The 25,901-nt window shown below is 46.2% G+C and overlaps 3 protein-coding genes across 5 annotated transcripts in view; all 3 read left to right on the top strand.

The window, feature by feature from the left end:
- The window catches only part of LOC307223113 (protein C19orf12 homolog), a 116,584-nt gene that overhangs the window by 71,102 nt on the left and 19,581 nt on the right, over window positions 1-25,901 (top strand). The window lies entirely within an intron of this gene.
- On the top strand, window positions 9,574-15,826 carry LOC307223112 (protein C19orf12 homolog). 2 transcript variants are annotated; one of them, XR_013841948.1, is made up of 4 exons: window positions 9,574-9,901; window positions 13,395-13,570; window positions 14,251-14,873; window positions 14,905-15,826. XR_013841948.1 is itself a non-coding variant. In XM_079988969.1 (3 exons), the coding sequence occupies exons 2-3, from the start codon at window positions 13,411-13,413 to the stop codon at window positions 14,514-14,516; spliced, it is 426 nt and encodes a 141-aa protein (XP_079845095.1). In that variant the 5' UTR covers window positions 9,574-9,901; window positions 13,395-13,410; the 3' UTR covers window positions 14,517-15,826. The 2 variants fall into 2 exon arrangements, 1 of the variants encoding a protein (XP_079845095.1); XM_079988969.1 differs by having other exon boundaries at window positions 14,251-15,826.
- On the top strand, window positions 18,702-24,032 carry LOC307223108 (protein C19orf12 homolog). 2 transcript variants are annotated; one of them, XM_079988960.1, is made up of 3 exons: window positions 18,702-18,941; window positions 19,601-20,886; window positions 23,297-24,032. In XM_079988960.1, the coding sequence occupies exons 2-3, from the start codon at window positions 20,724-20,726 to the stop codon at window positions 23,569-23,571; spliced, it is 438 nt and encodes a 145-aa protein (XP_079845086.1). In that variant the 5' UTR covers window positions 18,702-18,941; window positions 19,601-20,723; the 3' UTR covers window positions 23,572-24,032. The 2 variants fall into 2 exon arrangements, with proteins under 2 accessions (XP_079845086.1, XP_079845085.1); XM_079988959.1 differs by having other exon boundaries at window positions 18,702-19,678; window positions 20,711-20,886.

Raw genomic sequence — 25,901 nt, 5'->3', positions numbered from 1 at the left:
ACAGTACAGAAATCTGCATGCCTCTGTATCTCAAAGGGATTTGCTTCTAGATCTGTAGAAGTGCAAAAATATTGCTACACAAAGGCAAATAGAAGGTGTGTGGGTGTTTTCCTCCCACCCAACACTGATACTTGTGTTTATTGATTTAAACCATTGATAATAAGAATAATAAATTTTTATTTATACCCCGCTCTCCCCAGCTAAGACCGGGCTCAGGGTGGCTAACAACCAATAATAAAAACTTTAAAACATTAGGATTCAGCCTCTTCACAGGAGGAGAAAGGAAAAATAAAAAGGGGGAGGGAATCAAACTGATTCTAAGCCAAAGGCCAGGTGGAACAACTCTGGCTTACAGGCCCTGCGGAAAGAAATCAGATCCCGCAAGGCCCTGGTCTCGCTCTGGTTGAGGCTAATCTAACTTCCTTAGGGCCCTGGATCTCTAGGGTGTTGCTATATATGGACCTTAAGGACCTTATATACTGATTAACTACAGTAGTCTTGCCTCTAAGCAGTTTACAGAGTCACCGTAAAGTCACCACCAGGTTTGCACCCAGAAAACTATTTTGAATGCATGAGCCTTCTTGTTTGGTGGCTGATATTTGCACTGAAAACTAGAGCTTTCAACCTGGTACACTGCATTATAATTTATATGATGATGATGATGATGATGACAACTATAGTGGATGCAACAGTCAAGGGTCTGCCTCTCACTTTGCTGTGGCTCTCCCTTCATTCACATTTGTGTCTGTTGTCTAGGAAGCAGTCAGGAAGCAAGAGAAGCAGTAACACACATGCCTCTCCACCCCACATGCAAAATAATACTCATTTGCCTTGCCATCTATCTGCTTTGATCTAAAATACAGAACCTGATGGATGCCCTAGGTAAATCAAACGTTTTCCGTCTGCCAAAAGGGTTTTGCAAAAGCTTATTTCATGCCATTACCATTTTTCTGTTTCTAGCAGTAAATCAAAAAAGTATCAGCCCATTCATCCACTTTAAAAAGTAACGCCTTGCCTTTGTGTAATTACCCAGGCCCAGTGGAGACCTCCATACACAGTAAATCTGTTCATTTAAAAGGTTTCACTTTTAAGTACAGCGGTGACATAAATTGGTGGAGAGCAAATTTATTTATTTAATAGGTTTATTCTGTTAACTGGCCTGATAACTGTTAAGACTTCTGCTGCTGCTTCATATGGCAGGGCTCTTGCTAATGTCTCTGATTTATTTCTGCAGCGGATATTTATGTACGAAGGTCTAACTCCATCTAAGAGTGGTGGAAATTGGTATGTGGTTTTGATTTATTCTCATTACTCGCCTGTACTTAACTGGTGTTCAGGGGACCTTCATTGTCTCTACAGCAGATTTCTGAGAAATTAAGTAGCTTAACAAGTAGCAAGAAGGGAAGCTGAAGAGAATATGGCTGAATTCAGAGATCATTTTGTTCCATTTCCCCAACTTTTCCTTGCCTGATAATTTCCATGTTTTATGTGATCTTTCACGCGACGTAAAAGCCACTTGTGGAAATCTAGTGGAATCCAGCAGATGTTTTAGTGCTCATTTCCATGTTAATTGCTTCCAGGGAAAAATCCTACTGCAACCCCATTAACCTAGAACAGGAGTAGGCAACCTAAGGCCCGTGGGCCGGATGTAGCCCAATTGCCTTCTCAATCCGGCCCGCAGATGGTCCGGGAATCAGCATGTTTTTACATGAGTAGAATGTGTCCTTTTATTTAAAATGCATGTCTGGGTTATTTGTGGGGCATAGGAATTTGTTCATCCCCCCCCATATAATCCGGTCTACCACATGGTCTGAGGGACAATGGACCGGCCCATGGCTGAAAGAGGTTGCTGACCCCTGACCTAGAAAATCATAGGAGCTTTCCCCTGTTTTATTTATTTTTTGCTGTTTTTGTGGATCACGCCGTGAGATGAAACCTGGGGCTGTACAGTTCTTTCCTGACATTTTCATGGGTGAATTGTTGGGGGAACAAAATAACACTTGTGAGGAAAGGGTGGCAACACGTCCAACGTTGTCCAGTTTTGCATCACACCACGAACACTGGTTTGAATGAAACTTAGTGCAACATGGTATATTGATCAGAAACCCACAGTTCCATGACGCGACAGGAATGTTAAAAACTGGGACAGAAGTGCTAGTGTTATATCTGGGAACACAAATGCACCAAGAGGTGTAAGGTTGTTCCCTTCAAGGGCCGACTCATACTTGAACCATTGCCCAGTAATCAGAGGTTGGTGGAAGGAGAGAACCAATTTTTTCATGGTTGCTGCATCAATGCCAGATTTATTGGACGGCTTTCTTCCTCTTCCTCTTCCTCTTCCTCTTCCTCTTCCTTTATGTTGTTGCGAGTAGCACTGTACTCAGCATCGCTCCGGAAATCTTAAGAAACCAAAACGCACCAGTGCAGGTTTGAAAACAGTGGTCAGATTCAGGCTAAGGAGAAGGCCTTGAAGCTCCTTGCTAGAGCATGCACTTGGCTGCCAAAGATCTCCGATTCAGTCTTTCATATTTCCATGTGGGGCTGAGACTCCTGCCTGAATCCCTGGAGAGAAGTTGGCAGTGTTATACCCAGGATGGGGAACTTGTGGGCCTCTGGACAATGTTGGACCCCCAGCTCCCATCAGCCCCAGCCAGTGCAGCTGGCAGTCAGGGATGATGGAAACTGTAGTCCAGTAAACATCTTTGGAGGTCCACAGGTCAACTGCCACCGCTGCAGACAATCCTTGGCTAGAGAAACCAATGACCTGGTTTGGGATCAGGAAGCTTTTCTGTGCTACTGTGCCTGCAGAATTAAGCCTGGGCTCAAATTAAGCCCTGCTTCTTCATTCGTATACAGTGGGACCTCGGTTTTTGAACGTAATCTGTTCTGGAAGACCGTTTGAATTCCGAAACGTTCAAAAACCGAAGCATGCATTTCCGGAAGCATTTACAGTGGTACCTCGGGTTAAGAACTTAATTCGTTCCGGAGGTCTGTTCTTAACCTGAAACTGTTCTTAACCAGAAGCACCACTTTAGCTAATGGGGCCTCCTGCTGCTGCCGCGCCGCCGGAGCACGATTTCTGTTCTCATCCTGAAGCAAAGTTCTTAACCCGAGGTACTATTTCTGGGTTAGCGGAGTCTGTAACCTGAAGCGTATGTAACCTGAAGCGTATGTAACCCGAGGTACCACTGTACTTAGGGAAAACTCAGTACGGAAGCCGCGTGGTACCTTCAACTTCCGAAAAGCGTTCAAAAACCGAAACGTTTGACTTCCGAGACGCTCGAAAACCGAGGTTTCACTGTAACAGAACAAGGAAAAGGCCTGCTGAATACGCAACACCATATTAATGTAAAGCCTAATAAGGGTAGTCTGAAATCAACTATAATTCTGTGACATGCCCCTCCCTGCCTCCACCCCCACCCCGGCCCCCCTTTCCCTTTACCCAGTCAAAGAAAATGTTAGGGAAATATAATCAGCAGTGAAACAATTAAAATAATTGTCTTTCGCAAAGAGGGTTCTGCACAATATTTTTATAAATTGAAGTCGGATGTGTGGTTGTGCTTTTTTTTAGGGCTATATATGTATGTTTGTCATGCTCACAAGCCATCTCATTCCTCCCCCCGCCCTTTCTTCTTAAATCCTATTTGTAAATCTCAAGGGTGTCAGTTCTAAAGCAAGACAGGCCCAGCTGGCAGAAACTTGCAAGTGAAAGGCTGAATTTTTTAGCAGCTCCGAAGTTATTTTTAGAAAACATCTTTAGCTTTCCAATAAATTAAGATTGAAAGGCAGCGTCTTAATAAAAACAGAACAAGGAGGAACAATACCAGAGCAATCAAGCGGCGAGCTAAAAATATTGTGCTCAGGGACGGTGTGGAGCCATTCTCCTCCTTTCCCATAATCCCTTGACACTTTTACTCTTGGTTTTAGCATCACTGTCCGCAGGTTTCGGCACTTTCTCCCATGAATATTAAGTCCAGAAATTTGTTCTTTGTGAGAAGAGAACTTGGGTATCTGTAGAGTAGGGCTGCCACCCAAATGAAGAAAAGTTTATAATTGATGAATCATTTAAATGGGCATAAAGAATACTTTAAAGAGATGGGAAAACCTGTGGAAGAGCATATGGGTCCCCACCCACAGTTCAAAGTTGCAGTAGTCCAGTTGGAGTGCTGGACTAGAACCTGGGAAACCAGGGTTCGAATCCCCCACTCATCCACAAAGCTCACTAGCCACTGTCTCTCAGCCTATCCTACCTCACAGGGCTGTTGAGAGGATAAAAGAAGCATATGTGTTTGAACTGTTTGAATTGGACATACATATCATAGTAAATAATAATCATAATCTTATACCCCTCAGTCAGAACTAGGCTTTAGGGAAGCTACTGTTCTTTCAAAGTCAAAGGCCTTTGAGAGGAAGAATCAGTGGTGTTTTTTTTCCTGGGGGGACGCATACCCCTAAACATTTTGTGAATCTAAGTTTGGCCTCATTGAGGGGCAGTATTTCAATATGAGTAGGAAAATGAGAGTATTCCTAAACATAATTTTTTTTGGGGGGGAAGCACTGGGAAGAATAATGGATGTAAAGTGCTTTGAACACTTAAACATGCTATAGCTATATATAATTGCTTTAATTTTTAGAAAACTCCATAACAAATGCTGTGTAGACTAATAAATACAGATCTCCTTTTCCAGATAACATACGTCGTGTCAGATGTGGGTATTGGTTCACTGAAGTTGATTTCCCCTAATTTAAAGCACAGGATAATGTGGCAAAAATGACTTATTAAGAACGCTACCTCTGTGAGATTTCATGAGCTATAGCACACCCTAGTGATATCAAGAAATTAGAAAACAGAACCAGGTGGTTTAGGTGCCTCGCAGAAGCTGACACACTAAAGAGTTATTGCGAGCTGGCAAAATTCCTTTGAGTACCTTGGGGAAATGTGTTTGATTTCCATTTTTAAAAAGGGGGTGAGCACTGTAAGAGCTGTAAAATTGTTGCAGCACAGCTGCATTCATCTCATCATCAGATACTGCAAGGAAAGGGGAACCCAAAATGTCAGTTTGTGGGCCCACTCTACCACAAACAGGATCACAAAACAGGCCTGAAAGGTCATATAATAATAGTCACAGTTGTCATATCCATATTAACTCATGGTTGTTGTTTTTTTAAAAAAAAGTTTGGAATATTTAGGTACATTTTCAAAGTGGTTGTTTGGGAATTTAGAGGGCAACAGGTGAGGCAAAGAGGCATCCTTACCATTTCATTGGTTCTGTGCTTGCAGCCTAAATGTTATGGACTGGCTGGATGCGGGGGGCGGGGGGGGGGGCAACAGCAGGGGAACCCCCAAGGGATAAAGGCTCAGAGCCGGGGTGGGGATTGGTGGTGAGACGGTGTTGAGTGGTCCCGTAGGATATCCCCAATGCATTCTCCCTTCCTATTCCAGTGACTGACTGCAATATTTTGAATTGGGAAAGAGACAAAAATCTTTCCTGCAGTCATAATGGAAGGACCTGTTTTGTGTGTTTATGCAAATAAAGTTTGCCATCGTGTCGGGTATTTATTTAAATGCCATGCAATTCTTCCCCTCCACATAGGCAGACAACCCTAAGGGGGGCAGCGGCGGGGGAAGGAGCTTCACCCCGAACAAAACAAACAGAATTGTTCCTAAGAACAATTTCATTTCAAATCCACAGAACAATATTTCATTCATCCTTAATTATCTCCCCACTGGTAAGAGAAGCATCGCAGACTCCTTTTGTTCTCCTGATTTTGCATGCAGTGTGATTAGGTAGCAGATTCATTTATTTTTTGTTTTAGTTATATATATAGATGCCAGCGTACTACCAGCCCTTACACATGTGGGGTTTGGCCTCATTGTTTGACTGGTAGAGCAACAAGCAAGAGGAACATGCGTCCTGCCAAATTTTGCAGCCCCCCAAGGTGCACAAGTTCCAGGCTCCCTTTTCACTGCAATCCCCTCCCGTGCACCGCTTTGCTACCGGAACGGCGACCCCATTGTCTTCCGCCGCATTATTGTGAAGCGGCTTTTCTCTCCTGCTGTTTGTCCCCTGTAATCCGTTCGGTTGCTGCCGCCGTCCTGAGAATCTCCACTTGAAAGGAATCACTTAGTGCTCACAGATGCTTCTCTTGAACCTGCTGGCAAGGATGCAGGCGTTGACTAAAGTACCAGGCCTGTGATCCTACTGATGGGGAAGAAGGGGCAGAGTGAGACAGCAAAAAAATGAAATAAAATAAATGCCGCGAATCTCTCTTTGGTGGAGTTTATAATTTGTTGCTTTCATGGTGCTCTGTTCTCTGTGCTTGTACTCAACGTTATCTGCTCTCCCCTGTGGATTTCTCTACAAAGCATGATGGGAATGTTAGCATGGGAAAGGAAAATTAATACTGGCTGTCAATGTTTGCCTAGCGCACATGCAAGGCAGATCACACAGTCACAAGCAAAGGGAGACATCTACCGTTTGAGAGATAGTAAAGGAGGCACATGGCAGCACTGCAGGCTTGGTAGGCAATTTGTCCAATGCTTAACACTACATTTGGGAATTCTGTTGTAAGGCAGGCTTGATATAAAAGTAAGAAAGTTTGCAGAGGCAATCATGGTTGGGAAAGCAAAATCTGTGAGAAAAAGCTAAAGTAACTAGGGTGGAGTGGGGGTTGTTGATGGATGGCTTAACCATAGCAAAGGATCTGAGACAAGCTACTCTCTGAAGTTATGCATGCAGGGAGTTTTTCATGGGGAAAATCATGCAAAATGTGATATCCTACCTACACCCTGGGATTGGTAGGGCAGAAAGCAGGGAGACTGACAGTAGAGGGCGCCAGAACCAATGACCAGCGGAGCCAACTCATTCCAACTTTGTCCCATCTGCCTTCTCCCTGCTGAGCTCCACAAAGGGAACACTGAGATGAGGAAGGTGACAAGCAGTGCTGCCCCCCACTGGACCAATTGGAAGCAAGCAGGCAGGCTGGGTGGGGGCTGGCTGAAGACAGTGTGTGGTAGGTGGGGCAGTGCCCCATTTGCCCTAATGAGCCAGTCTCTGATGGCTGTATCCCATAATTCTGCTACAGTTGGCTTGCCCGACATTTTGCTGCCTGTTCCATGTAAAAAAAGGGAGGAACTGAATCTCACGTCAACACAAGAAATGGGGCAGGTTCTTCAACTGCACTTGAGGGCTGTTACCATTTGCTTTGGTGCCAGTGTGCTCCCACTGCTGGTGATTGAAGCCTAGTGCACATGCCATTAGCCACAGTCCATATCTATCCTGCAGTTTCTTGGGAAACCAGTCTTCCTTCAATTGAAAAACGTAAGCCATACTCACTGTGCAGTTAAGCTGAGCAGGGCGCATGTGAGACAGCCATTGCACATGTGCAGATGACAGTTTAACGAATAGGAGGGGTTGTTGCAGGGGGAAGCTGCAGTCACACCCAAACCAAACAGGTAATGCACATCAGATGAAGATATCCCCACACCTCCTGTGATGTGCAAATCTGACTTGAAATGCAGCTGGGAAGGTCAGACAACCTTGCTAGGTTTAAGTCGCTAATGTGTACGTAGACAATTTATTTTATTTTATTTGTTTATTTGAATATTTATGAGCCACAAATTCATAAAATATATGCAGGTGGCTTACAACGTAAAATACAATAAAGTTAAAAGCAATTGATAAATATCTATACAAACATAATTAAAAACTTCGGTAAGGCAGCAATATATCCTGGTAGGTTAGAAAAGGGGGCGGGGATAAAAATCCTGAAATTCATATATAGGATGGGGTACTTGTACCTTCAAATGCCCCAATCAAGCGTAAACCAGGATGGGCAGGCAGTGGATGCAATCTAAAGCATAAAAGAGGTTCACAGGAATGTGCTTGTCTCACCTGCCATCTATCCCTCCACCACTCTTCCATCACCCCTCCATCACTCTCCCAGAGCTCATCCATAATGCCACTTAATGTGGCTAGGGAGTTTCCTGTACCTCCATTCATTCTCTCCTCCTCGCTACACTCCCCCCTCCTGCAATCCAGGTTTTCTTATATCGGGTACCCAAAAAATCTGGACTGACGAGGTAGAAAGTGTGGGAAGGCAGCTTTTTGGAGGACAGCATCATATGAACAATGAAGGCACAGGAAGTTTCCTATGCTCATTAAACAACACTGTGGGTGATGCCCTAGGGATGCTCTGATGCCCAAAGGGAACCTGGCTCCGGGACAGTGAAGTGTAAGAGCACCAAGAGGAAGGAAGACTCCTATCCATTGCCTGTACTTTCCATCACATCCTCGTTGTTCCTGGAGGACAGCTGCATTTGAAGATACAAGTCTCCCATGACCACATGCAGATTGATCTTCAAGTGTCCTTAAGAGAGTTTCTACTAGCCAAACACTGCTGGGCATGTTACAGGGCTAAATTTTAATGCAACCGCCAGATGGGGCTGTTTATGTAATAAAAGCAATTTCAGAGGCAACCTCTCACCTCCTGCTGTTCTGATCCACCCCCCAACAAAATTCATCAACATCCTTGGTTTCCTGGTGTGCCCCCCCCCCATTTTTTTGTATGCGAAGTGACCCAACTACTGTACATCCGCAGGGGGCATCAGGACAGCAAAGACTCCAGGTCACATCCTGCACAACAGATCCTGCATTTAAGCAGCAGGAGTTGGACTTGATGACTCCTCAAGGTCCCTTCCAACAAGTCTCCGACTCTATGAAACCCTTGTCTCTCAGCAGCTCCTGATCTTAGTGATATAATAATGCTAATCTGTGCGTACCTTGCAGGGCCGTTTTAAGGATCAATAAGATCATGAATGTGAAAGGTTGCTAGATACTATTATATATAAGAACAAGCAGAAAAAGTTTAGCATGAAATTCGAGTTGCTTGGGAAGGCAGGAGGAGAGACAACTTTAAAGGAAGAAACCAAATGGAAACACGTTTATTCATATTGGATTTTAAATTGTCGTAAACTTCTCCTGGGTTTGCTGATAAAGGGTGGGCAAGACATTAAAAACAACACCACTATGTTGTGTTAACATATGTGTGTGTTAATATAATTAACATATTTAATATTTAAAGCTTATATATTTATTGAATAAATGCCTATCTATAATAAAGTATTATTATTTTCCAAGGGGGAGGGGAGACGTCCACCCTAAGCATTTCCAAGGCAAAACGAGGAAGGAGGCGCGCGTGGAAAGCGGACAGATTTAATCCTTCTCCGCAAAAGCTTCCCGTTTCGTCCGGCAGAGCTCCGGCGCCTTTGGCACACCGGGAGTCAGGAGGCGCAGCCGCAAAGCTCTTCACCTGCAGAACACCTGCCTGTTAAAAAGCAGCTGTTGCAAGCACAGGAACCCTGACAGCGGCGCAGAAGAAAGACACGCTAGCCCTATAGTTTGCAGCTGGGGCTTCGGTGCCCCAGATCCGCCGACATTTCGGAAACTTGAGCAAGCTCGGTGCAGTTGCAACCGCGGCTGTATGTCGGGAAGCAAAGCGAGGCCCAGATCCGCCCTCTGTGATCCCCCACGGGACCCGCGGCTGGGCGGGGGCGACCCGGCTAGGCTGAGGCGGAGCTGTGCACGCAGCCCCGGGCTGAAGGAGGAAGGCTTCCGGATCCGGGGGCGAATTGAATGGCCCCGGAGAGCAGGAGTTTGCAAAGGGGGTTGGGGAGAGACTCGAGGAAAGCGCCCTGTTTGCCTGCCGGGGCTGGACGGAAGGGGCTCCCCATCCCCTCCCAGGCCGCTTTGCAAAAGCGCCGACTACATCTCCCATCACCCCTCGCTCACGGCCGTGCGTGCTGGGAATTGTAGTCCAAAAATCAAATAAGCACATTCGCAAGGACTAACGGGTTTCCAGGGCAAACCTTTCCAGGCTGGTTAAAAGGGCTTCCTCTCAGGTAAGTGAGAGTTTAGGCTTGCGGACTAGCAGCTTGCGTGGACTGGGACCCTCCTTTGCAGGAAGCGCGCAGCGATTCTGAACGATCAGCTCTGCTGCTCTGAAAATCACGGCTAAACACTACGGATTTCTCTTACTTTGGCCCCGCTGATGACAACAGAAATACCGTAGCTAGCAATGCGTGGCCAGTTGTCTGTCCGCTGCTGGAGGCTGTGGACTAAAATGCAGGGAGGGACTTTTGCCTGATACTTGGAAGGGGAGGGCGGGGGCTGAACGACAGAAGCCCCGGACGTGGTTGTTTTGACAGGCAGCGTGGCTAATGCAAAATCTCTGGCGGGGCGAATAAGAAGGAAGCCAGAGCGGTTTCTATCAAACGAGAGGGGAAACCCCCCCAATATGCAGGCAACTGGTGGGTTCTTAATCCCTGCAAAAATCAAAGGAATCTGAATCCGCTATGAAGGACCTCAGGTGTGGCTGGGTTTCAGAGCAGATGTTTGAATCGCAATAGTCTCCTGTGGTTTGGGAGTGAGATCACTTCTGTGATCATGCCCGTGAAGCAATCTTTTTGTGTAAGGGCATCAATCCCACGAACTCTAAGGTTGTTTTTTTTTGTGTGTGTGTTTTTTGCAAAGCTGGGAGTTTCTGGATTGCAATGAGAATGATGAAACCATGGAAGGTTTGCTCTGTCTGCAAAACCAGGAACAGATCAGAACTCCTATTTTGCAACCACAAAAAAACTTATTCTGAGAATTTTTAATTCCCCTGCCACCACCACTTTTGCAGTCATGAGAGCTGGAAATTTAAGATGACAATGAAGCCTTTCCCCTCCAGGAAGTAAAGCCCATTGACGTGTTTGCAAGTAAATCTGCTTGGTCTCGCAGACCATTGGTTTACCTACTCCAGTGCTGTATACGCCGGCCTGGTTTCCCCACAACACTAAATCATGGCGTGATGCTATATGTGAATCCTGCCCAGTGGCTTAATGATGGTTTCTTTACTTCTAACAAATGGTGATCTGGAGCCATGGTTTGTTGTTGACTTAGGAACCTTGGTTTGTTTTAACTGTGGTTCGGTAATGCACGTAAACCTAGGAGCTTTCCTCAATTTGACCACCAAACACCACCCAAAACCACAAAGGCACAAGACAAGAGCAGCTGGGAAGCAAGGCAAATTTGGGAGACACTAGCCATGGTTTGTCTGAACATCTGTGGGACAACTCAACCATGGCCAAGTGTTTTGTGCAGACTGTTCCTCTTCTGACAGAGAATCTCTCTGAGGTCTTCAGCAGGGATGAGAGAGGACATGGGAGAGGGCCTTCTTGGTGGCTGCTCCCAGACTTTGGGACTCCCTTCCTAAAGATGTTAGACCGCTTCCCTCCTTGTTGCCCTTTCACTGGCAGGTAAAGGTGGATTTATTGCAACAGGCCTTTAGGAACTGACTGGTTTTAGAAAGGTCTGATGCTGTTATGTTTTTATTGTTACCTGTATTTTTAATAGATCTTTGTTTTGATAGTATTTTGATTGTCTTGATGTTTAATTACTATTAATGATTATCTTTTCTATTTTATCTGTGTATGTGCATTTTTCTCTGTAATGTGCCTTGGGTCCCTGTCTGGGGAAAAGGCAAAATAATAATAATCTTGTTACCCAAGATTGCCTTTAATTAGAGGTGTGGTGGATTGAACTTGCGACCTCCTACATTGAGTATAGGAAACCTTTGGCCCTCCAGATATTGCAGAACTATAGTCCCCCTCAGCCCCAGCAAGCGTGGCAATGAAGCAATTAAGAAAACATCCTTTCACACTGATTAATTGATATCTGGTGCTGTAAACTGCTTTGATATTTTTTAATGATAAAGCACTGTACAAATATTTTTGTAAATAGAGATGGGCAGTAGCTACATGGGGTATAAAAGAGGTCTTAGGTTAGGGGTTGGGAACCTCAGGCCCAGGGACCAATTCTGCTCCTCCAGACCTGTCTGGCTGGTCCTTGGGGTTCTCTCAGTGGTCAATCTCAGGGGCTTTTTGCCTGGTTGGAATGTGCCTTTGAACTGTGACAGCGCTTCTTGGCTTACTTGGATGGAAGCATGTGTATACTTTTTCACAGTTGCCCGCTGCCTGCTGTACAGAGGTCTGAGGCACATCCACTACACCCCACCCACCATTGGGGTGCACCCCCACCCAGAAGAAAGTTGCTTGTGGTGGAATGTGGCCCTTGAGCCTGAGTTAGGTTCTCTCGCATTTCTATTAAGGTGTTGTAGCTTTCCATAATAGGGGTGCGGGTGGCGCTGTGGTCTAAACCACAGAGCCTAGGACTTGCCGATCAGAAGGTCGGCGGTTCAAATCCCCACAATGGGGTGAGCTCCCATTGCGTGGACAGGTGGAGTCCCCAGATCCCGAGTGGTCCCCCCCGTCATGTGGAATAACGACTCTAGACAACGTGCTATGGGATTAAATTGGCCACAACTTTATTAAATTTCAAATGTGGGTAGACCTTGGCTCAGGCATTGGGCGTTCTCCCTCCCTAGTCCCCAGCCGGGGACCTAGGGAGCATCAGGGTTATCCAGTGTGTGTGGGGGGGATGGGCCAGCTCTGGAGAACATATGTTCAAGCAGAGATAGCCGCCCCCATTACGCCGCCGCCACAGGGGAGAGCAATGATGACCTTTCGGCGTACGGCCAAAGCCTCCCTTCAAAAACCCCTTTAACGGGGAACCCTGGTATCGCCGCTGCAAAGAGGAAGATGGACTAAAGGATTCCGCCCAAGGCCCGATACAGCCAAAGTTGTGACGTTTTGCTACGGGAAAGGCGAAACCTGCCAATGCAGGGAAATTCCTTTCCGGCCCTTTAACAGCGACCTTATCGTAGCAGCGCCCGTATACCTGTGGAGACAGGTTAACCTGCAAAACCTATGAAGAAAAGTTAACCCGCAAAAGAAGACATTAACTGAGGGTGGGTAGGGTGGGAGAAGCTCTGGAGCCAAGTGAGGATTACCAATTAAGATCCACCCTCTATTGTGTGGGCAGGTAATCTCTCCCCCTACCTGGCCTGGTTTCCCTGGCAACGCTTCCCCCAGGTGGGATTGGACAACTCACTGGGGTAGGCGGGGACCTCCAGGTATCCCACCTGAGGGAAGGCAAAGCCTATGCTGATGGGGCCACTCCAGATCCAGGGCTGCACGCGTCCACGCAAAGGGCGCCCCCCGTTTTAAGTGGGGAGCGGTCATTGCTCAGTCCCAGCTCCTGCCCACCTAGCAGTTCGAAAGCACGTCAAAGTGCAAGTAGATCAATATGTACCACTCCGGCGGGAAGGTAAATGGTGTTTCCGTGCACTGCTCTGGTTCGCCAGAAGCGGCTTAGTCATGCTGGCCACATGACCCGGAAAAACTGTCGGCCGGCTCCCTCGGCCAGTAAAGCGAGATGAGCATGCAACCCCAGAGTCGTCTGCGACTAGGCCTAGCAGTCATGGGTACCTTTACCTTTCCATCTGCTTTCAAGGTGTGAGCTACGCAAGATGCCGGTCAGCGTGAACGACGTCATGCAGCTCCTATGCCATGTGTCTGAAGAGCGGAAAATGAGGGCGGCCTTCAAGCATTCAGGGCGAGGAGCGATCATGGCTGGGGCAACTGCTTTCGTGGGAGGCTTGGTGGGCGGCCCGCCTGGCATAGCCGTTGGTAAGTGAGGCTCTCTTTCAAGCAGAGGGTCTGTAGAAACGACCTTGCCGTTTTGCTTTAGAGCTAGCGATTCCCAAACTTTTTTGGACCCCGCAACCCAACTTGGCTCCATAGTGGTTTGCATGGCACTATCAAATTCAAAACGGCAACAACAAATTCAAAATCCAATTGAAACTATTTGTTTTTTGTTAATTCAACAAAGTTCATGCCCTTGGTCCAGTGATACCAGCTTTTCAAAAGTCTAATAGTCTTTTACTCTTCCAGCGCTGCCCTGCACTTGCCTCTTAACAATTCCTGGGGGAGGGGATAGTACTGCCCAATTTGGGGAACTAGCGAATTAGAATGTTAATAACCTGATTTTGCTCAAAAACAGGAAACAAAAAACCAGCCCTGCAAGATGGGGTGGCAACAATAAATCCATAGCATAAGCCTAACCATGTCTACTCAAAAATAAGGCCTGTCAAGGTCAATGGGGCTGACTCCAAGGTTAGGGTTGCAGCCTTAATAATCAGCAACCAATATGTGAAACAAAATACCCTAAAGCCAAATTTTGGTCTTCATCCCCATCAGGAGGTTTGCATCCTGGATTCTGTGCATCTGCACATGATTTGCCGCATGGGGGTGTTTGACATTGGTGAGTGACGTGTGGCTTAAAATACAATTCTGTGCTGCTTTCCTAGGGGGCGCTGTTGGGGGCTTGCTTGGCTCCTGGATGACCTCTGGGCAGTTTCAGCCCATCCCTCAGATCATCCTGGAACTGCCTCCCGTGGAGCAGCAGCGGCTGTACGACAACGCCTACGCCATCATTGGGAATTTAGACTGGACCGATACAGCACAGCTCATAGCCCTGGTCATGGGCAACAGAGCCATCCAAGACCAGCTGCTTTGCATGCTGACGAGCTACATCACCAACGAGCTTAGAGCTGAAATCAAGTATGAAAACTAGGGTCTGATGTGAAATTGAGCGTGCTTAAGTAGACTCCCCCCCCCCCCGCTTTTTTTGGTAACATGGAGAATATCTTAAATCTTTTTGGATCAATGATTTTCCCCTTGCAACTGGAGATTGTGACACTCTTATCTTCTGTTCTTCAAACCAATCTCAGACTAGTGTTTCCAGTGGTTTGATTAGCCTCTGCCTTTCTATATTGTTATCATTGCTTTAGCTGCCGTGGATACCTCCGTTTCAGGCCTCGTGTTGACTCACGAGAGCACATGTATGCGCACATAGAGAATTATGTTCACTGGAAGTTGACCACTTGTGGCTACTAGGACCGGCAAGTGCCTGCGGCAGTCCTGCCCTGTGGTAGCTGGTTGTGTGTGTGTGTGTGTGAGAGAGAGAGAGAGAGAGAGAGAGTATGGCGGTGTAGTGCTGATCTATCTGGCGTCCTAACTGAATAATGCTGACAAAGGGATCATCCTGGTTTAGATGTCTCTGGCTAAATGGAGCTCACAACAGAATTCTGTTGGCTTGAATGAAGCTCGCTGCTATTATGGGATAGGCCATTCACACTGCATAGTGAAACACTTTGCCGTGTAAGCTGGGTGCATCAGAGACATCCCCAGAAGTCCGAATCCACGGACACACCCACACATGGGGAAAAAACTGGCAAACCACCCATTTGTTCTATGACACAGAGCACCTTCTTTGGTAATGTTAATGGTGGTGCTTAACTAGCTAGCCAAGGCCATTACCTTAATATAGGGGTTCGGCAAGCTTGCTCCCTTATACCTTCAACCCACACAGATACGGGATCCTAAGAACTGGAAGGGGCTCAGGGCATCATCCAGAGTCACCCCACCCCACCCTACACCCACAACAACATATATAGGGATGGCTGCCTATCATTCATCGGCATCTCACATTGATGCGGAAGGTGCTACTCTGGCACTATGAGTAGTAGCTATTGATACCCCTCCATTAATTTATCTAATTTTTTTTTTTTTATGGTCATTGTTACATCTCATGGAAGTGAGTTCCACAGATTAACTAGTTGCTATCTGGAAGGGGGGGAACCCATTTTCTTTTGTCTACTCTGAATCTTCCAATTTTCATGTATTTATTTCATAAAATTTATACACCGCTTGATTGTAAAACCTCAAAAGTGGTTTACAATTTTTTTTAAATCAAGTAAAAATTACAACAATACTTTAAAGCATAAAGTCAAAATAGCAAAATGCTAATATTCATCTCTACTTTCTAAGCACCTGGGTATGGTTGTCTAAATAATTTTTTTTTTTTAAAGCAGGCACCGAATACAGTACAGTAAAGGCGCCTGCTTGATATCAAGAAGCAGGGAGTTCCAAAGTATAAATGCTAAATGATAAAGTTCTTGCAAATGCGGAATGGGTATTACGTGGCACCTATCGTGCCAGTTCCGCTGATTGAAGTTGACGATGGGGAACATGGGATAAGGTGATCCAGTAGGTATATGTTCAACTTTATCGGATGGTTCCCTGGTTCTAGTATATGAGAAACAGAAAAAACTTCTCGAAGAACGTAAGAAGAGCCTGCTGGACCAGACCAGCGGCCCATCTAGTCCTGCATCCTGCTCTCACAGTTGCCAACCAGATGCCTCAAGGGGAAAACCCACAAGCAGGACCCGACCACTAGGGCCTTCTCCCCTCCTGTGGTTTCCAGCAACTGGTACCCAGATGCATTGCTGCCTCTGTCAATAGAGGCGGAGCAATCATGGCTAGTAGCCATTGACAGCCCTCTCCTCCTCTCAATCAATTTTTTCCAAGGTGGAGGTCTGGCATGGCCCCTGGTGCTGGAATCCTAGGACTGTGCCATTAGGGACTTTTGCCACTTTAAAAATCAATCATGTTTCCTTTTGCTGTCAGAGAAAAATAAAACTTTGAAGCCTCAAGGTGCCTTTTTTTGAAGCTGCAACGTACAGAGCCAATAATGTAGCATTATCTTAGTTTTATGTGTGTGTTGGAAATAAATAAATTATACTGAAACTCAGAGGTAGATCTGGTTTTTAAAAACTATTATATAGCAAGTGTTTGCATGACAGCTGATTTACCTGCCTTTGGAGACAAAAACACACAATTAAAAGCCACGTGTGATACAGATCTGTTTGAGTCTGCCCTGGCTCGAAATTTGGGTAGAATGCACACAGCCTCACTTTCAATTCTAATTGCATAGGAACATAGAAAGCTGACTTACACTGAGTCAGGCTATTAGTTCATCTAGATCAGTATTGCTTACAGCTCTCCAGGGTTTCAGACAGGGAATCTTGTGGTCATGGAGGGTGCCTTTTCCAAAGGCCCTCCTAAACCTGGAGCCAAATGCTCGGATTGAGTTCTAAGCAGACTGGGTTAGCAGTGGCATTACTTTATCCCCAGCTAATGGACAGTTGGGGTATGGGGCATAGCAGAACAGCCAGGGAGTGGCAGTCATCCTCCCATCATTGAGTCAACAAGCACCCATCCAGTGCATAGGATTAGACTGGATTCAGGTCCTTTCCTTGCCTATTTGTGGTGGCCATATTTGGCAGAGGATCAAAGGCCCAAAGCAACCTGTTGAGTCAGTTGTTTTTAACATCACACTCCTGGATAATGGCTCCACCAACATGCAGTCAGCATCAAGCTGCTGGTGGTTGCAGGGGCTCCTTTAAGTAAAGCTGAAATTCTGGGTTCATTTACCTGGTAGTAAGCCCCACTGAAAACACTGGAATTTCTGAGTAGGGAGTGGGGGAGAAATTCCACTCAGTTTGCTTTGAAAGGTGAAGTTGCTTCATTCATACTTTTCCCAGAACAAGATGTGAACAGAAATACAGCCATCATCTGACAGACATTCACACTTCTCCAAATTTTCCAGTGCAGTTCTCTATCCAAGTACAGTGGTATCTCGGTTTAAGAATGATTTGGCTTACAAACTCCGCAAAACTGGAAATAGTGTCTTGGTTTGAGAACTTTCCCTCGGTCTAAGAACAGAATCTGAACGGTGGAAGGGCACCGGCAGCAGGAGGCCTCATTAGGGAAAGCGCGCCTCAGTTTAAGAACGGTTTTGGTTTAAGAATGGACTTCCAGAACGGATTAAGTTCGTAAACTGAGGTACCACTGTAATGTGCACAAAAATACTTATACTGGGGTAAAGTGTGCTTTACAGTTAGTGGAAATAACACCCCAATATGTGTTGTGCTAGGCAAAATTGCATGCTAAAATGTGTATGTTTTGGAGAAACTGACACTCAATTACTGGTGTGTGTGTGTGTGTGTCTGTTTTGAGCGGGGGGGGGGGGCTTTATTTTTGCAAACTGTTGTGGAAATGTGGACAGCTGAATTTAAGACGGGGAAAGCAATAAACTGAGAAAACTGACATATTCTCCCATCCCTTCCTCTGAGCAAACATGCTTTAGGATTTACACTGTAAGCCTTTCTAATTCTAACACATATAGCAGGTCCTTCTTTTGAAACACCCTATAGTATTTCACTAGCCTATCCATAAAATGAAATGTTTTGACGACTGATCATCTGGGGCCTGCAATTATGTGAGTGGCTGATGTGAAATCACGAGGCTGTAATGGACTGGGGAGGGGGGAGGGAGAGAACCACCTAATTTAGGCAATACTGAGCTAGATGGACCAGTGATATGACTGGAATAAGTGGTGCTGGGTTACCCAACAGACAGACCAAGCATGTGCTTAGTGCACCAGCAAAGCAGGGGCTCCCCAACCCCACAAAAAAACCAAAGTTCTGAAGGAATTTGGCATATGATATTTCAAAGGGAGGAAAGCATTGGGAAAGATTTATTACACCTACTTACATGCAACTAGGGACGCAGGTGGCGCTGTGGGTTAAAGCCTCAGCGCCTAGGGCTTGCCGATCGAAAGGTCGGTGGTTCGAATCCCTGCGGCGGGGTGCGCTCCCGCTGCTCGGTCCCAGCGCCTGCCAACCTAGCAGTTCGAAAGCACCTCCGGGTGCAAGTAGATAAATAGGGACCGCTTACCAGCGGGAAGGTAAACGGCGTTTCCGTGTGCGGCTCTGGCTCTGGCTCTGGCCAGAGCAGCGATGTCACACTGGCCACGTGACCCGGAAGTGTCTCCGGACAGCGCTGGCCCCTGGCCTCTTGAGTGAGATGGGCGCACAACCCCAGAGTCTGTCAAGACTGGCCCGTACGGGCAGGGGTACCTTTACCTTTACCTTTTACATGCAACTAGATTTTTCTGTTCTCTTTTTATTACTTATCCCACCTGTACCAGGGACCATCCTGTCAACACAGATGGAAATAATGGGAAGAAATCAGATCCTGTCAAGCTTAGTAATAAATTGCTGTTTTATTATTAAAGATTTATTCTTACAAGTTATACAAACTTTGTTTCTTTCCCCTTTCTAATCTATATATGCAGAAAAACAGAATACGCTGTGTAAGTTGTTTTGTTTATTGTTTTTATTTTGAATTGCATATGGAGAGCGGGGAGAGGCCATGATCTATTCAGCGCTTAGGGCTTCTAAAGGCAGCTTCCTGTGTTACAGTTTTGATTAAACAAAAAACAAAACAAAACAAAACAATGGGTAAAATTAATCACATGAGAAGGATGGAGATTGGGCAGTTAAGCAAAAGGCTGCTCCATAGGTCAGGTGAGTCTGAGGAAGTACTTGATTAGGCAAGTGGGAAAGGGGTGGCACCATCAAGGTCTTCGGCAAGATAATTCCAAATCGGCAAGACAGGGCTGGTGGGATTGCTTGAGGACGGAAGAAACCTCTGGACTGAGGAGCCTGGTGAAGTCTAAGGAGCACAGGTAAGACTCTAGAGACCATTGGAGATATTGGAAGTGGGGGAGCTAACAGCAGCATGGCTGAGGACTCAGTGGCTCCAATGTAAGGCTGAAGACTTTGTGCTGGATGCAGGAACAGGCAAGAAGTCAATGCAGGGTTTGATTTAAGGAGGCGGGGCTTTCTACAAAGCTGCTCAGGCCCAACCTTGATTGGGTCAGCAAAGAGGAGCACCTGTTTTTGAAAAACTGAAAGTGGGGTTTTCTACAAAGCTGCTCAGGTTCATTTCCTCATTTGCATCCTGAATTAGAAGAACCATCTGCTGAAGTGGTCCAGTTTGTGGAAATATTGTAGCCAAAGAAGTTTTCTTTAGGAGTCAGGCAATTGGGTAAGTGATATTGTAACCCTCTGAAGCTATTAATATTACTTTTGTGTTTCCTAAACACATTTACTTGGAAGTGAGGCCCTCTGACTTCAATGAGGGTTTCATCCCTGTTAATGTGCTGCTGTCTTAGCTATTGACCTTAACCTCTTTAATGGGCTTTCTGTTAAAGGAAACAAGATAGGATCTGTTATTTATTGAGACACAAAGGGGGAAGGGAGATTTGTTTGGCTTAGTTTTACCTTTTCAGATTATATTTCTTTTTTAGTGTTCTTGATTAATACAAATAAAAACACGCCCATACCCTGACAACTAATTATCTTACTAAATCGCAAAGGTTGCAGTCTTACCTGCATTTGGGTGTAAGCCCCCATGAACTCAATTGTAAGACTGTAAATTAAATAGAGACATAGGGTGTGAGAAGCCTCGAAAATATGAGAACCATAAGGCAATATACACCTTTTTTGGCACCAGTATAAATGGGTTATTGTCTGCAATGTTGGGTTTTGTGTGCCAGTCAAAACAAGGGGTGGTATTCAGTGCTTGTCCTGCTCAGAGGAGAATCATTGAAGTTAATAGACATGCCTCACTTCATTCATGAATTTCAGTGGGCCTTCTCCAAGTAGGACTTAGTTGAGTACAATGCAAGAAGCAGATTTCTAGGTCTGTGGTTGCGAGAGAGAAAAGCATGGCAAATATGACCAACTATATTCATCCCAAGCAATGTGGTTCAATACCAAGGGAAGAGTCATGAGACTTGTTCAGCAGCAGATACTGTGGGGTGTCTAGAAGAAAAAGGCTCTCATTTTAGAGGGCTTGCTTTGCATGCAGAAGGTCCCAGATTCAGCTCCCAGCAACTCCAAGCAGGGCTGGGAGAGGCTCCCTGCCTGAAACTGTGCAGAGCTGCTTCCATTAGGAGCTATATTCTGCCATATACTATGTCAAGTCATTCCTAGATGTGCCAAATTGCCTGACTCTGTATATGGCAGCATCTTGTGGGCATGCTCATTGAAGTGGATCTTCCTTTCTGCTTTCAAGGTATAAGCCAGACATGTCGCCGATTGCCGTGAATGAGATGATGCAGCTTCTGGGCCGACTATCTGATGTCTGGGGAATGAAGGTGGCCACCAAGCAACCCAAACGAGTTGCCCTTGCGGCAGGTTTGGGGGCCCTTTTTGGGGGCTTGTTGAGCGGACCAGTTGGCATTCCAGTAGGTAAGTATGTGCCTCCTTATGAACTGGAAATCTCAGCACAAAATTGCCTTGCCTATTTAATTAAAGCTGTAGTGAATGGGTATGGAGGCATACATACTATGGTTAGCACTGGGGAAGGGCCATGGCTCAGTGGTAGAACATCTGCCTTGCAGGCAGAAGGTTCTTGGTTCAATCCCTGGAAACTCCAGTTAGGGCTGTCCGAAGCCCTGGAGAGATGCCAATCAGTGTAGAAGATGATACTGAGCAAGATGGACCCATGGTTTGACTTAGTATAAGGCAGTTTCCTGTGTCCCTGTCCAGGAAGGAGTCTTAACTCCTTTCATGGACAATCACCCAGAATTAATGGCAGTCAAAGACCTGGTTCACACATCACAGTGAGCCCCAACGATGATCTACTGAGAGTGCTGCTTGGTTTCTCCCTGGTCCTTTTAGCTTGGCAGCTAAGCCCTGCTCAGTGTGTTGTCCGAACGCAGGATCATGGTTCATCTCTCTCTTCCTTACCCACAATCTGTAGCTGCCCGTGGTTCAGAAGGAGAGCATGCCACCATGATTCTGGGTTTGGACAATATGCTGTGCTAGGGCCAGGGAACCTTTGGTGCAATGTCTTGTCCTTCTGAGGTTCTACAGAGCGAGAGCTGTAGCTCAGTGGTTGAGCACTTGCCAGACAGAGAGACAGAAACGTCCCATGTGCAATATCTAACATTGGTGGTTGACGTCTGTTGGGACTGGTAAAGCAGAATGCAAGGCAATCAACAGCAGGTGGAGACAATGAAATGTAGAGCCATTCCAGGACTGGTTGAAAGAAAGGTGGATATTTGCTGGTGGGGCAGTGCCCCATTCTCCCTAACAGGCCAGCCTCCACTGTAGCTCTTCTGTTAATAGCCTAATGGATTGGCTACAGTAGAGTCCTAGTCATGTAGACCAGTGTTCCCCAACCTTGGGCCTTCAGCTGTTTTTGGACTACAATTCCCATCATCCTTGACCACTGGTCTTGCTAGCGAGGGATGATGGGAGTTGTAGTCCAAAAACAGCTGGAGGCCCAAGGTTGGGGAACACTGATGTAGACCACTTAGAGAATCTTTTCTTCTTCTTCTAATTAAGCGGTATATATAAATCTTGCTAATTTCTTTTTTTAAATGAGGGGTTAACTCTTAAGAGCCAAGAAGAGAGAATCCAGTTCGGGGTATATAGACCCTCAAGGAGATCAGTGTTAAATATGCTAATGTCTCCTTCACTTTTAAGGAACGAACTTTGCAAATGGATGGTCTGCTGAGGACCAGATAGCTGTTATTCCCAAATTGCAGGGGGTTGGAGAGGATGACCCCCTGGGTCCCTTCCAACTCTGCCATTCTATGCTTCTATGACCTGGGCGAGGGCTCCAGTGGGATGTGTAGGTCCCTGCTGGAATTGGGGCAGCCTGAGAGTGAGGATCCTGGGGAGGGGAGAGATGCTCCTTCAGCCTGCTCTCTCGCCCCACCTCCTTCTCTGTCACCACTTGCCTCTCTACAGCTGTCAGATCCTCTCTTTGGCACTTCCACAATGCCTGTGGCGCCCCCAACCCCAGTTCCATTGGACACTGGGAGGGGCCTGCTTCTCCAGAGACGGGTGTTCAGTTGGTGTAGCGCACTTCTGATGGGGGCAGAGACACCTCCCTCATCACCTAGATCCAGAAGACACCAAAAGAGGAAAGAATAGATCAGGCATAGGCAAACTCCGGCCCTCCAAATGTTTGGGACTACAATTCCCATCATCCCTAGCTAACAGGACCAGTGGTCAGGGATGATGGGAATTGTAGTCTCAAAACATCTGGAGGGCCAGAGTTTGCCTATGCCTGGAATAGATGAATCCACCTAAGTGAGAGATTGCAGAAACGCTTGCTACACTAAGCTGAGCCTGCCTCATTCCTATATATAGGATAGCAAGGGTGTGTGTCAGTATCAGAGCAACATTCAAAGTTTTGGGAGGCAGATCACCTGCCCTTGTTGTAGATGCATGCAGAATTAATTATGTGTATTGCCTTGTATTAGGTTAAGCTAGCGATTTGCATGTATATTGTGGAGATCTAAACATTAAATCCTATTGGAAGGCTCCTCCTTCAAGTCCTTGTTCCTCAGCAACTGGGAACCAGGACAGAATCCTTGTATGAAACGAAACATTACAAGGCAGGGTCCTCTGGGCTCTGATCTTCACCTATACCAGAAGACAAGGGGGGGGGGTTGTGTGTACCTGTGCATGTGCATGTGCAGCTGGGGCAGCCCAGCCAGATGGGCGGGGTTATTTATTATTATTATTATTATGCATAGATGTACCAGAACTCTTGAATCTGCAAAATATTTTCTGGATTGGGCTGCAAAGCTTTCAAAGCAGGATGTCTTACAAAACGATACTTCTCTCTGTGTGGCTTTTCTAGGGGGTACAGTTGGTGGCTTGGTCGGCTCCCAGATGACAGCTGGACAATTTAAGCCTGCCCGTCAGATTATTCGGGAAATGCCTCCCGCGAAGCAGCAGCAACTGTACAAGATAGCCTTTCGAGTCATCCAGGACATGGAGTGGCCAAACGTGGTGCAGCTCATGAATCTGATCATGGAGGACGTAGCCATACAAGAGCAACTGATTGGGGTGGTGATGGACTATCTCGCCAATGAACTCAAAGCCGAAATCAAGTTTGACAAAACGAAACCTTGACGAAACCAATGTGTGTGCATTCAGAAGCGGATGCCGGATGAAGATACCACCAGCCTCACGGGGAATGTGTGGTGCAGGTCCTAGGCTAAGCAGGCACCAAACATTTAAAGCATTTGACTTCCCCCCAAATAATCCTGGGAACTGTAGCTTTTAAAAGGTTGCTGGGGAATTATAGCTCTGCGAGGAGTAAACTACAGTTCCCAGGATTATTTTGGGAGAAAGCGGTGTCCTTTAAATGTATGGCGCGTACACAGCTCTAGATCCGGGGTGCCTTTTGTCTCCCGTTTTTATCCTTATATGCTTGTTTTCTTCCATTTCCCCACTAATCTTGATCAGAAAAGGAAACGTTCAGAATTGGAATGTGCCTTTTTGAAACAGAGTGCCAAGAACATAGAAAAAAACAAAGTTTCTGTTTCCACCCCTCCTTAGCAGCTGAATTCAAATAAATCTGCCCCTTGTGAGCTTTGGTGTGATTGCGTTTTAAAAACTGTTTACAAGTCTCCTGAGTAGGGATGAGGGGAAAATTCGAGTTTGTTTTCATTTCAATGGAATTCGCATTTTAATTTGCATTCCAGAAATAGTATGTGAGCTGTCCTTCAAAATTTGCTTCTCAAAATTTTGTGATGAAGTTCTCTAGCCAGCCAATGTATGCAAAAATGCATATATTAGTCAAAATTGCATAGCAAAATATTTATTAGGGGAAATCCACACTAAAATGCTTGCAAATGCAGGCAAGGCACATTGGATAACAATAATAATAATAATAATAATAATAATAATAATAATAATAATAATAATAATAATAATTTTATTTATACCCTGCCCTCCCCAGCCAAGGCTGGGCTCAGAGCGGCTTACAAGCAATAATAAAAACAAGTTAAATGATTACAACGTTTAAAAAAAAAATAAAAAAATACATTAAAATATTGAAACATTAAAATATTAAAATGTAGCCTCATCGCAGAAGGAGAAGGAAAAGAAAAAAGAAAGAGAGGGAGGGAGGGAATCAAATTGGCTCCAAGCCAAAGGCAAGGCGGAACAACTCTGTCTTACAAGCCCTGCGGAAAGAAATCAGATCCTGCAGGGCCCTGGTCTCGTGAGGCAGAGCGTTCCACCAGACCGGAGCCAGAGTTGAAAAGGCCCTGGCTCTGGTTGAAGCCAATCTAACTTCCTTAGGGCCTGGGACCACAAGGGTGTTGCTATTTGAGGCTCTCCGTGGGGCATACCGGGAGAGGCGGTCCCGTAGGTACGAGGGTCCTAGGCCGTGAAGGGCTTTAAAGGTCAAAAGCAGCACCTTAAATCTGATCCTGTACTCCACCGGGAGCCAGTGCAGCTTGAAAAGCACTGGGTGAATATGCTCCCATGGCAGAGACCCCGTGAGGAGTCTCACTGCAGCATTCTGCAGCCGCTGGAGTTTCTGGGACAGCTTCAAGGGCAGCCCTGTGTAGAGCGAATTACAGTAGTCAAGCCTGGAGATGACCATCGCATGGATCACTGTGGCCAGGTCGGGGCGGGAAAGGTAAGGGACCAACTGCTTGATGCGGCAAATGTGGAAAAATGTCGCCTTGGCTGTTGCTGTAACTTGCACCTTCATGGAAAGGGAGGCGTCAAGGATTACACCCAAACTCTTAACGGAAGGCAGTGGCACTAATTGGGCCCCCGCAAGAGAAGGGAATTGGTCCCTCATCCCCATGCCATCCCGACCCAGCCATAGGAGCTCTGTCTTCGAAGGATTTAGTTTCAATCGGCTCCCACGAAACCATCCAGCCACAGCTTCCAAGCATCTGGTCAGTGTGTTTGGGGCCGAGTTGGTGTGGCCATCCATCAGCAGATAGAGCTGAGTGTCATCAGCATATTGGTGACAGCCCAGCCCAAAGCTCCGGATAATCTGGGCAAGGGGGCGCATAAAGATGTTAAAAAGCATCGGGGAGAGGATTGCGCCCTGCGGCACTCCACACACCAAGGAGTGGCGCAACGACATTTCCCTCCCTAGTGCCACCCTCTGGCCCCAACCAGAGATAAAAGAGCACAGCCAGTTATGGGCTATGCCCTGTATCCCCACGTCTGCGAGGTGGTGGTCCAGAAGATCATGATCAACCATGTCAAAGGCTGCTGACAAATCTAAAAGGATCACCAGTCCTGACCCGCCTTGATCCAGCTGTCTACGGAGATCGTCTGTTAGGGCAACCAGAGCCGTCTTGGTCCCGAAACCAGGACAGAAACCGGACTGAAGTGGATCTAAAGCCGATGTTTCCTCCAGAAACCTACCAAGCTGTTCAGCAACCGCTCTCTCAATTACCTTACCCAGATATGGAAGATTTGAAACGGGG

This window comes from Podarcis cretensis (genome assembly GCF_951804945.1).
Source record: "Podarcis cretensis genome assembly, chromosome: 8".
Classification (NCBI taxonomy): domain Eukaryota; kingdom Metazoa; phylum Chordata; class Lepidosauria; order Squamata; family Lacertidae; genus Podarcis; species Podarcis cretensis.
The sequence above is the reverse complement of the archived record's forward strand: the minus strand, read 5'-3'. Positions and strand labels throughout refer to the sequence as shown.

Coding starts and splice junctions, on each gene's coding strand:
- LOC307223108 (XM_079988960.1), top strand. CDS start 20,724: ATGTCGCCGATTGCCGTGAATGAGATGATGCAGCTTCTGGGCCGACTA. Junction 20,887..23,296: donor ACCAGTTGGCATTCCAGTAG/GTAAGTATGTGC, acceptor TGGCTTTTCTAG/GGGGTACAGTTGGTGGCTTG.
- LOC307223112 (XM_079988969.1), top strand. CDS start 13,411: ATGCCGGTCAGCGTGAACGACGTCATGCAGCTCCTATGCCATGTGTCT. Junction 13,571..14,250: donor CCCGCCTGGCATAGCCGTTG/GTAAGTGAGGCT, acceptor CTGCTTTCCTAG/GGGGCGCTGTTGGGGGCTTG.